Raw genomic sequence first — 12,877 nt, 5'->3', positions numbered from 1 at the left:
TGAAATCTTTTGACGTAATGTTGTCGGTTGTCGACGATAAACATGTGGAATGTATAAAAAGAATTTAACGAGTTGACGTTTACTTATTTGGATCAGAACAGTGTTAAAATATGTGTTGTAAATAGTACTTAAAATCGTTTCCTGTCAGTAAAAAAAATATAAAATCAAGATGATCGCGGGGTATGGGGCCGTGACCCAAGCCTTGCTGGGAACCCTTCTGACGTGGGGGCTGACGGCCGCAGGAGCCGGCTGCGTGTTCTTTATACGAGGAAAACATGTATGTTTGTTTTCTTTTTGTATATTTTGTTTTTTAAACGAACTTCAACTGCAAAGGTCAACACAAAGTAATACTCTGAGACTTGTGTCTACTCTTCTGTTTTTGAATTCTGAAAGCATTCGGAACTTAATTTTGAATCAATTGAAGACTTTAAATGTGCTTACATGTTTTTTTTATGAAATTAGGGTAGTTCGCATTCTCTCCTGTACCCACCTACAGTAAAAAAAAAATATTTCACATGTTACAGAGAAAATTACTAGATGTATCTCTTGGTTTCGCTGCTGGCGTTATGACTGCGGCTTCGTACTGGTCTCTGCTAGAGCCTGCCATACAGATGTGCAAAGACTCCGGTTCATATGGATCAGAGGGACAGTTCGCCTTCTTACCAGTAGCCGTGGGCTTCCTCTTCGGGGCCATATTCGTATTTGGCACTGACAAATTCTTGGACTATTTAGGAATCAATTCAGCAAATATGATGATGTGTGAGTATCAGTTTTATATTTATTTTCCTTTATCTTTTGATTACTTGTTATTTGGAATGAACAAAGGGAAAGGAGGAAAATAAATGGCTAGTGTGACTGTATCATTCTACAAGGATACAAGACATGTTTATCAATTAAAGTTTTACATGACACAGGCAGAAAAGACATTCACAAGAGTATCTTAAAAATAATTATCTAGTTTCTTTTAATTTTTATTGTACAGATTAGCTAGATGATATTATATTTTATAATTTATTCATTCTTTTTTTTTCTTTTTTATGATGAAGCCTGTGGTGATTACCTAGTGTTTTTGTTCTTTTTTAAATATTTATACCTAATTATTACTTAAATTAAAGAATTGAACTTATCTTTAATCTTTTTGGGTAGTATTGATATTTGATTCACATTAATGGAGTAATATTTAATGAGATATGCTTCCATATCTTTGAATGGAGATAAATGACGACAGATAGAAATAAATCAGTTATTAAGCCAAGGAAACAGATTGTATGTTTATCAAACATGATGTAAACAGTTACTTGCAAGTTATAAGTTATTGTCATTCAACTATGACTCTATAACTTATCTCATTGTGTTCTCCATGTCACATAATACTGTTATAAAACAATAATGAGTGGTGAAAACATAGTCATCATAGAGATTAATCAATTTTTAATATACTATTTGCATGTATTTATTATGTTATGTTTTACAGGAAGCTAAAAATACTCATTGCTTTTTAAAAAGTGACTTTTAATTTTAATTCATAAAATCCTTAATATACAACATTAATTTTAAAAAAAAAAAAAAAAAAAAAAAAAACACTGCATACACATAACATAACATCATGCCATCTCCAAAGGGATAAAAAAGTTTTTTTTTTCTATAAACCAATGATAGAACTATAAAACATATTATGATGATGTGATCCAGTCGGTTTCGGCTATGGTGACTGTTGAAATCATACTTATTCCCTATATAAGCACCAACTTTGTTTCGAAGTATCGGGGGCTTTAAAATAACTGTTATGTAATAGCCTCTTGTCCAATGACTGATCATGTTCATTGGTGAATTACCTATGTTATGATTTGCAGTAGGAAATAGGTGTTAGAATTAGGGAAAATCCTTTAAGATCAAGTATAACAAGGAAGAACACATGTTTGTATGACAATGTTGTATCTATTGTTCAATGTTATCTCATAAGATAGTTGTTAAGTTTTTGTTTTCCCATGTGTTGAAGGCAAAGCAATAGTGCAGGATTTGTATCTTATCTATGGTCATGAGATAGTTACCTGGTTTTATTTTATTTGGGAACTTATGTTAATTTGCATGGCATTAACAATATCATGTAAAACAATTCTATGTTTACTTATAATTAATTAATCAGTCTTCTGTTCTTCTTCTCTAATATCTCTCTCTCTCTATTTAAGAGCTGCGCTCTTGTCGGTGGAGTAATCGCCATTCCTCTCTTCTTCCCGCCAAAACCTTCACCTCCCGATACGACACGACCTGCACCTTCTCTTTTATTTGCACCTTCTTCTCTTATGTGGGTTGTGAAATCAATGACCAACCTTGTCAACCCCGGAGTTCAATCAGTAGCCTGTACAAATCTACAGGAAGTTGTAGATTATTCAATTAAAATATGTGCTTATGTTTCAAGAATCATAGAAAATACCGTTTACCGTGTTTGGTACCCAATCACAACAACAGGACTAGTATGCTAAATATGTGGCACAAATTGGGTAGTTTCCTAGGTCAAAGATAATGATGGAATTCTGATTACTAAATAAAGACAGATCTAAAGGTGACAAAAAACAATTTCTTTTTTCTATTCAACTTATTCATGAATTTTAATAAAGAATAATGTAATAATATTTGCAACTTTTTGTCATGTTTTTCTACGACGTCACAGGTTGCTTTTTCATACAAATTCCATAGTAATTTCGTGTTTAGACATTTAGTAAAAAGTAACTGATTTGACTAGTTATAAACTACCCTATTGTTGCTCACAAACTCAATATATGCATTTGTCGTATATTACCGTCGTACATGATATCATTCTAGTGAACCAAGTTATATAACTATATTGTATGACTGGCTATTAGCATGGCTGTAACATACCGCGTACTAAAATAATACGATAGAGTTATATGATAAACACTAGATTCGTTGTGCCATGTGTACCTTTGCTTTACACTGGGCTGTGTTATCTAGCTATAATAAAAAATACTTTGTTCTTTATCAAATTGACTGCACAAGTTAAGAGGTTTATAGTGGTAAATATATACTTTGAAACAAAGTAACATGCATGATTTTCTTATTTACTTTATATTGTGTTTGAACTCAACAAAAAATATTTAAATAATAGTAGTTTATATAAACACAGCAAGAATTTGATTCCTAATTTGAGTTTGTGCAAGGAGTGCAATATAACTGCTTATAGAACAAATACCTATTCAATAAATAAATGTGGAAAAAATATATAGTTTTCGATGACTTGTAACTGAAACAAAACAAACCCTTTTTATCTCTCTCTTAGGCTCTCATCCAATATGAGTATAGAGTATAAATTAAATACATTAAACAAACATTATGATAGCAATGTCTAGTCCATGGTACAGTTCACTATGCCTTCCTTACTTCAAACTTTTGTAATCTTTATTACCTATAAAAAAAAACAAATTTCAGCGATGACAAAGAGCAAAGAGTCGAAGGAGAAGCTAGAAGACTTGGAGATGATGACAGCGCTAAACAAGCGGCCAAATAACCCGAGCAGCGTGGTGACGGTGGATGCGCCTGCGCCCGCGGAATTCGCCGACTGCATCACCAACCAACACACGGCGCAGCGCCGGCGACACCATCACTCCCATCACTCGCTGGTCAGTATTACATAATATATACATACATACATATATAAACTCACGCCTACTTCTCACCGGGGTAAGCAGAGACTATAGAATTCCATTTGCTTCGATCCTGACACTCTTCTCTTGCTTCCTCCACATTCATCAATCGCTTCATACACGCACGCCGGGTCAGAGTAGATCGTATTAAACCTTTTCTAAGAACAATACATACATACATCTTATTTAATAAGCGTATACATAATGTAGTGACTTGAATTGCGAAAGAAATTCTCAGATGGTTCGGACATATAGAGAGAATTAATGAAAGTAGTCTTACGAAAAAAAAATGATGCGGGTGTAAGTGGTTGAGTTGGTAGAGGAAGTGCTGGTGGCCTAGGCGTACTTACCGCGATCAGATACAGCATGTTTTATAGAAAGACCAGGTTAAGAGTACTCTAAACCGGCGAGCATGCATGAAGTCTTTGATGAGAGTGGAAAAAGCAAAAGTTATATGTCAGTATCGTAGTAAGTGGATTTCCTTGTTAACCCAATGGGAAATAGGCGACCAGCCCCGGCATGTAGCTCTTAAGTACCATCCCTGCACTGGGCCCGCGTGATGGTTTAAGGCCCGATCTTTCTATCCATCCATAAGGAAGGCCCGTGCCCCAGCAGTGGGGACGTTAATGGGCTGATGATGATGAAGTACCATCCCAGAAAGCTTAGCAAAGTGTCGAACTTATGTGTTTATATTTACAATAGCTAACGTATAACCAGTCCGGTCCCTAGTTTGGTTAGGACATTACTGGTAACCGAAAGTAAGATGATCCGTGCTTCGGAAGGCACGTTAAGCCGTTGGTCCCGGTTACTACTTACTGATGTAAGTAAGTAGTCGTTATATGCGCCAAGTCAGGGGCTTTAGGCGGCTCAATAGTAACCTTGACACCAGGGTTGATGAGGTTGGTACTCCACCTCACAACTCACACGATAGAAGAAGACGACCAGTCCGAATTAAATAAAAGCCATACATCAAAGACCATGTGTATCGCAAGTCACGCAAGACATGAAGAACACTCGCAAATTGGCCCTCAGGCTCGTCATCAAAGAAAGTCAACGGAGGGATCGCATCGTTGTATCTATTACTGTTAAATTAGTATACTCGCTGGTAATGTGCAGTGCATTATATTTATTTTACGATGCAAAGAAGCCAGTAACAGTAACACCACATCAATATCGATCTTCTGCAAATATCCCACAGATGAATTTTAAACTCACTCTGTGCATACAAATACAACCATAGTTACCAGCATGTGCCCGTATATTTAATAGAAATGCTTGAAATTGTGCGATAAAATTATATAGAAAGATAACGCGAATGGTAAATTAAACTTTGAATTGAGTCATGCAAAATCAATTTTGTACTCATTAGTGTAGGTGGCTGGTGGCCTATTGTATGGATATGACGTGTCATCGACCACGTACTTTAACTTCAAGATACATCACGTAGGAGATTGTAGAAATGTGGACAGAAAGATAAACTTTAGTACTAGTATACTCGTAAAACTATGTTATACGTACATACATACATACATAAACTCACGCCCGTAATCCCTAATGGGGTGGGCAGAGCCACAAGTAATCAAAGACAACTTGCAGCCACTGTTGATACGATGTCGTAAGCTGGATATGATGAACCTTATGGTGATAAGGGATCAGCCTATCGCCCATAACATTAGTCCATCATGTTAGATGACACAATCCCTCTGTCGGTTTTTACGACATGCCCGGGAAGACAAGCAGCTGAACGTTTTCTATGTTTTTTATTTGCTCCCAGAACAGCATAGAAGCAATGAAGCTATGTTATACGTACTAGCAAATTAATAAATAGCTTAATACTGCGGTAAGTCGATGAATAAACATGATATTCTACAATCACAAAGTTGCGTCCTTGACGTTATCGTTTGCAAATTGACAGTTTATATCCGTTTTTTATTATTAGTACACCGGTTTTTAAGGTAAACCAAAAAATTCAAAGAAATCCATATTCCGTATATCATCACGCCTAAACTCCCAGAGACCATTTAGATGACTAGATAGTTCGAAACTTATAAGGTAATACTAAATCTGTGCGTAATAATATTAGTATATCATCATCATCAATTTAAGAGCCACGCTCTTGTCGGTGTAGCATTTTCCGAATACTCTCCATGCTACTTTTTAGGGAAAAATAGGGCAGTGGTTTCCCTCTTGCCTTCCGCCCCGCAGTACTCTGTCTGACGCGAGTGGGATGGCGCGGTTTAGTCGATAAATGCCATATTCTGGAAATGACACACTAGTCTTAAAACGACAAATTCTATAAATGACAAAATCTGAAAACGCCACATTCTATTAATGACTTATTCTGCAAAAGACAGATTCTGGAAATGTCATATTCTATTATTGACAAATTCTACAAATGCCACATTAACGTGAAATGTAGGTTCATGCGGATATGGTGCTAAATAACAAGTCATTCAATACTTAAAATATTATTATTTCTTGTTTAATCACTATAACTTAAATTTTACACAAATAAATCAGAAAAATAAACAAAATTAGACAGCCTCCGTGGTCTAGTGGTTAGAGCGTTAGGCTCACGATCTGGAGGTCCGGGTTCGATTCCTGATGGGGACATTGTCGAAATCACTTTGTGAGACTGTCCTTTGTTTGGTAAGGACTTTTCAGGCTTGAATCACCCGAAAAAGTAAGATGATTCCGTGCTTCGGAGGGCACGTTAAGCCGTTGGTCCCGGCTATTAGCCGTAAAAAAAACACCTCCACCAACCCGCATTGGAGCAGCGTGGTGGAGTATGCTCCATACCCCCTCCGGTTGATTGAGGGGAGGCCTGTGCCCAGCAGTGGGACGTATAATATAGGCTGTTTATGTAAACAGAATGTAGTAATTCTTTTTTGATTATAAAAAAAATAAAAAATAATTTATTCGAAAGTCAACGAAAAAATAGGAGAAATAAATACATACAGTTTGATAAAAAATATGCAAGGCTATTAAAGCAATTAAACAGAGGACAGATCAGCGTTGAACACTTTTTGAAAAAAACTAGGTATATACCTGCAACTCCTTCTTTAGAATGCCATTTTTTTTCAGTAAGTAAATTAATCATGAATCATTGTTACTTTTGTGATTTAATATCTAAAGATTTTTGACAATTAAAAAAAGAATTACTACATTCTGTTTACATAAACAGCCTATATTATACGTCCCACTGCTGGGCACAGGCCTCCCCTCAATCAACCGGAGGGGGTATGGAGCATACTCCACCACGCTGCTCCAATGCGGGTTGGTGGAGGTGTTTTTTTTACGGCTAATAGCCGGGACCAACGGCTTAACGTGCCCTCCGAAGCACGGAATCATCTTACTTTTTCGGGTGATTCAAGCCTGAAAAGTCCTTACCAAACAAAGGACAGTCTCACAAAGTGATTTCGACAATGTCCCCATCAGGAATCGAACCCGGACCTCCAGATCGTGAGCCTAACGCTCTAACCACTAGACCACGGAGGCTGTCTAATTTTGTTTATTTTTCTGATTTATTTGTGTAAAATTTAAGTTATAGTGATTAAACAAGAAATAATAATATTTTAAGTATTGAATGACTTGTTATTTAGCACCATATCCGCATGAACCTACATTTCACGTTAATGTGTCATTTGTAGAATTTGTCAATAATAGAATATGACATTTCCAGAATCTGTCTTTTGCAGAATAAGTCATTAATAGAATGTGGCGTTTTCAGATTTTGTCATTTATAGAATTTGTCGTTTTAAGACTAGTGTGTCATTTCCAGAATATGGCATTTATCGACTAAACCGATGGCGCCCAGAGTAGTCTATTACAAAGCCATACTAGGACTCCTGTCCTCTGCCTCTGAATAGTACTGACAGTTACTGCTGCCCTCTGTCAGGTTCCAGGTTACAGTCCCTGTGACATGCCCCTTCCGTCCTGTATTGCCGTACCGATGGCTCCCATCTCCGCCTCTGTAGCCGTTGAGGTCTTCACCCGTATCCCTGGGCAAGGGTTCTACGTTATACCCCGTAGGTCTGGGACCCTATTCGAACTCAGCCACCATCTCACTCCGGCCTACTGAAGTAAGAGGCGCCCACCCCCGCGGCAAGGACGCGCCGAACAGGAATTGCCCCAGTGGAGGGCAGAGAAGATGACTCTGTTCCCCCTGGGGCCGGGTTAATGGTCTAGTATGGAACCAAGACCAAGGGCGATTAGTATATACTTATTAGTATTACCCTATAGGTTTCGATCTAAAATATTAACCAGATTTTTGATATTGTGAGCCGTGGTAGTAGCCCAGTTGGTAGAACGCTTGCCTCTCACAGCGCACAGGTTCGAATCCAGCACAGGCCTAAACCAATGATTGTTGGATTTGGTTTCGAATTCATGTTTGAATCATAAATGATTATCACGTGTTCAACGGTGAAGGAAAACATCGTGAGGAAACCCACGTTCCCGATCAATGCATTTTCGGAGGTATGTGACGTATCCTGTATTGGGCTGATTTTCCCTTCGCGGGTTGAAAGGTCAGACAGACAGTCGCTTCTGTAAAACACCGGATCTGTCAAATCTTCAGATTAGGTAAGCGGACCTTGTGAAAAACGGGATAATGCTAGGGAGATGATGATTTTGGTTATTGTACATATGACATGTAGTAGATTTCTAATAAATTTTCTTTGACAAACAATGGTATCCACTTGATTGACCTTATCTTGAACACTTGTTACAATTATATCATTCAGAATGTGTAACAACTGCATTTGTCTAGCTTGACATTGTGTTATTGTTTTTCAATTGAGACGAGAACAAGGTGGGAAATGTGGGAATACAATATGACATTTTACTGGAAAACCTGTCAGTTCGGTTACATTGCGAGCTCGTATCTGTATGAGATGTAGAACTGAAATAACATCCATAATATAAACAAATATGGAAACATTGCATAATATGGATAGTTGTCAACGTCAGACATCTCATAAATGCGTCTTATTTTTATTTTTATGTTTCAAAATCGCTTCATAACTGGTTAATCTGGCCTAGAAACAAACTAGTTACCACAATTTTCAAATCGTTCAAAATTTAAACGCCATTGACTTGACCTGTCGACTTAAAAGCGCTCTTGATAAAGTCTGAAGGACATCTCTGCGTACAATAATCCGGTCATGCGTCTGTAACCTCTAGCCTCGTGAGACTCGTCCGACGAAGTCGCTACGACATCTCATACACACACCCTTTTAAGTCAGTGTTAAACGGCCTTTTGGCTCACGATCCAGTGGTCTGGAGTTCGAAACCCAGTGAGGACATATCACAAAAATCACTTTGTTATCCCTAGTTTGGTTAGGACTAATATCCTAATAATCGGGACCAACGGTTTAACGTGCCTTCTGAAGCACGGATCACCTTACTTGCGGAAAATCTGGTGATTACAGGCTTAATGATGTAAGTAGTCGTTACATGAGCCTTGTCAGGGGCCAATAATAACCTTGACACTAGGGTTGATGAGGTTGGTATTCCACCTCACAACCCACACAATAGAAGAGTCAATACTTTATCGTTAGTATTTGGTGTACTTACTGATCTTCAGCTCAAAACCTCAAATTCACACTAAAGTCACGCTTAAAACAATAAAATAAGCGAATAATAAAATTTAGCAGTAGGTAAACACCTATAAATGATCAAAACGTATTATCATGTTTTTGTAGACACAATCAAAATTGAGAAAAAATATGAATGAAACCGTAATTGACTCGAGGCCAGTTCATTTGGTTAGGTACGTAAACATGTCAACGGATATTTACAAGGAATGACTTTCTGTGTCCGTGAGCGCGTCTGTTGACCGACAACTAAATACACAGAAGGTTCAAGGAATTCCAGTTATTTGATTTTAATAATAATTTGTTTGCGAAAATTCGCCAGTTTTATCGTCTGTGGCTGTGGTTGATTCCACAGAATGGAAGAAAGAGGTTGGAAACGCCCTAACGCGTATTTTGTATGAGAGCCGCTGTCGCCGGTTCAACTCCGCTACTCCTGCAAACAGATAACTACTATAGCTCCAATGCTTCTCAAATTCCATAGCCACTTTACCGGCAATATATTTAACGTGACAAGCTGCAATTTAATCATTACTTTTCGTAAGATACTGCATAAAAAAGTTTTTTTTTATATAAATAGCTGATCATACTAAGATCCTTGCATGATAGTCGATATTTTACTTATTGCTATATTATTACGGAGTCCAAAGTTGATATCACGTGAACTGTTTGCTCGCAATGGCGCAATTTTCGCGCTTACTTAGCCCTTCCAACCTCTTTCTTCTATTGTTGGTTCTCAATGTTATAAGCGTGTCGATAATATTTCACCCTGGATTGTCGGATATAGGATCTAGCTATTATTACGAATAAATAAGTGACCATGGATTAACAGGGAAAGGCAACTTTCATATCACTTGATCACAGTTGCACTGCTTAGCTTTCAGTCAACACATTTAGACTAGATGGATGGCTATACCACATTACTCAATAATATTTTTACTCCTAATTGATAGACTAACACCATTTTTTATCCTTAATGAACTATTAGACCACGTAGGGTTGGCTGGAGGAGATCTCTTTAGATATAAGCTCACCTGTATCATTTTTTTATTAATATGAATACAATAATACAAGCTTACAACTATATTCCAGAGGTACATTTATCGTAAGATGAATTAAGTACCCTCACCGATCTTTCTGTTAGAAGACAGTAAATAATTTATAATTATAAAAAATAAATAAAGAATAAAAATATGATATTCTGAAAAACATGTAATTTTTTTACCTAATCAGCATTACATTTTTAGTGTAAGTTTACATTTTTACTGAGTTTTTCTGAAACAATATCTATGATTCTTCCACTAGGCAAAGCATGTATGGTAAGAATCATATTCATTACGTTTCTATTAACTACAGGTTAGTACAGTCAGTCACTCCACCAACCCGCATTGGAGCAGCGTGGTGGAGTATGCTCCATACCCCCTCCGGTTGATTGAGGGGAGGCCTGTGCCCAGCAGTGGGACGTATATAGGCAGTTTATGTATGTTTAGTACAGTCATGAGTAATATCATGAACCCACGTTAGAACCCTGTCGCACTGTCATATTTGTCATTTAATGAGACTTATGGTTTAATTTGTCAAAAATGTTAATGTGACTATGGTATCAAAGTGTATATATTAGTACTCGTGACCTTACGTACGCTCTGGTCAAAAATGGAGAACAAGTAATAAAGTAAGAAATATATGTCGTGGTATTTCCAGCGGACGGGTGAGAATGGCGAGGGTGACCGCCGGGAGAGCGTGGCCAACTCGCTGGCAGCGCGGCAGTCGCAGTGGAAGCGGATCATGCTGTTGGTGGTCGCCATCACTGTGCACAACATCCCCGAGGGGCTCGCCGTCGGGGTCTCCTTCGGCGCCGCTGCCTCAAACACCAAAGCCTCCTTCCAGAGCGCCAGGTCAGTCCTATTCAAATCCATAGGTACTACTAATATAACATACCACACCACCACGCCTATATCCCAGGAGTAGTCAAAGGTACACCCACTCCTCGCCAGCTACGTTTAAGTCCCATGTAATAGGGGGCGAGAGTACATTCCTGGAAACCACGTGATATCTAATCTATGATCCTTTAAATTCAAACCCATAAATTCGAATTAGTTGGTTCAGAGCCCGACCTAGGATTCGCATCACCAACACCACCTAAATCGCTGGACCGATTTGGACGGAAAATTGGCAAATAGATAGATGAAAACTTGGGATATAAGGTACTTTCCAAGGATAGAGTACGTTCCAGAAACCAATTCGGAGTGCTTACTGCTATAAAAAGAAAACCACGCGGATGAAGTCGTGGGCGGAAAGCTAGTCGAGTATAAAATTGAGGTTTGCGCACACGTAATCTATATTAGTTAATGTAACTACATTCTGTCCAGACGATGCCTAATTAAATTATTATCGCCCATTTAGGAGAGATCTTTGTCGCAGATAGATAACAGAAACATATTTCTTTAAAAAAAAAAAAACATTGGATATGATGACCTTGGTAAAACACGCCATCTGTTAAATATTACGTGTACTCCTATCAAATATGAGCTACAAATCCAATGCGATGATGGAGAAGTATATTTCCTTATAAACCTTTGTTTTAGCTAACAGCGCCACCTATCAGTTACTGTCATAACTATTTCAGCAAGTCACTATTGTAAAGTGGTTCATGCTTCTACTGCCATCTAGTTATATCACTTGGTATGTATACACATTTTAGACAGACAAACTTGCGCTTGCGCAATTGTTACTTACATACAATCCAAAGATGGCGTTACTGTCAACGTTTCCAAAATCGCTGAAATGTTTCTTTTTCATAAGTTATTGCTTTAGATACACAAAAGTACTAAGTTGCGTCATCTTCTGTCTGGGAAACCAGCAATATTAACTTTTAAACGCGTTGAGCGTAAACTTTTGATGCAAATTTTAATTTTTGCACGTATGTCGACATAGCTGGTATAGTGATTTTGTATATCGTATATTAGCAACTGTAAGTGTCGCTTCTGCGAGATTCGCTTCCGTCTTGTATGTGTTAAGAAATCAGCCGTTAGAAAACGCGTCCGCTAAGGAAATTGGTCGGAATTAGTAGGAACCAGTATGTGTGTCGACCGGCGGAGTGTCGGCCATTTTGTTACGTCAGGTAGGAACGCGAGGCACCGTTGGAACGGCGGTGCTGCAGGAATTTCATTGATAACTGCGAGCGCGAGCGGGATGCAACTAGCGCCTGCACTATGCCTGTGCTCGGGACCCGCTAGTGCTCTCCATACCACGCTAATGTTAACTCCGCAATCATACAATCGATATTACAACTACCTACCTACTTACTTTCGAAAAAGGACTCTACATCAAATTCAATGTGCCATCTGTTAAACAGCCGATTTAAAATGAATGTTTTTGGCTTTTTGGTTATTATCGGACACATTATTCACCTCTTCAATGTCTCTCGGCATGACATTCTACATTTTACAAGATATAAATATACTGTTTTTTGTAGAAGATAAAGCCGCAGAAAATTGTCAAGTCTCGTCTCATCGAATGTTTGGCATGAGCCGTCACACGCCTACTTACCTTGTTGGCATACTCTCGATTCTGGCTACAAGAATTTTTCATTATAAAACGTTTAACATCGTTTCGTTCGTTAAA

General features: G+C 38.0%; 1 protein-coding gene across 1 annotated transcript in view; it reads left to right on the top strand.

Moving 5' to 3' along the window:
- LOC126372312 (zinc transporter ZIP11) overlaps positions 1 to 12,877 on the top strand; it is a 48,669-nt gene continuing 35,792 nt past the window's right edge. Inside the window, exons 1-4 of the mRNA XM_050018010.1 lie at positions 1 to 277; positions 525 to 759; positions 3,448 to 3,638; positions 10,955 to 11,148. Of these exons, the coding sequence (XP_049873967.1) occupies positions 170 to 277; positions 525 to 759; positions 3,448 to 3,638; positions 10,955 to 11,148 (728 nt within the window). The 5' untranslated portion in view covers positions 1 to 169. The remainder of the gene's footprint in view (positions 278 to 524; positions 760 to 3,447; positions 3,639 to 10,954; positions 11,149 to 12,877) is intronic.

The sequence above is a fragment of the Pectinophora gossypiella genome, chromosome 14, assembly GCF_024362695.1.
Source record: "Pectinophora gossypiella chromosome 14, ilPecGoss1.1, whole genome shotgun sequence".
NCBI classification, from domain to species: Eukaryota; Metazoa; Arthropoda; class Insecta; order Lepidoptera; family Gelechiidae; genus Pectinophora; species Pectinophora gossypiella.
The sequence above is the reverse complement of the archived record's forward strand: the minus strand, read 5'-3'. Positions and strand labels throughout refer to the sequence as shown.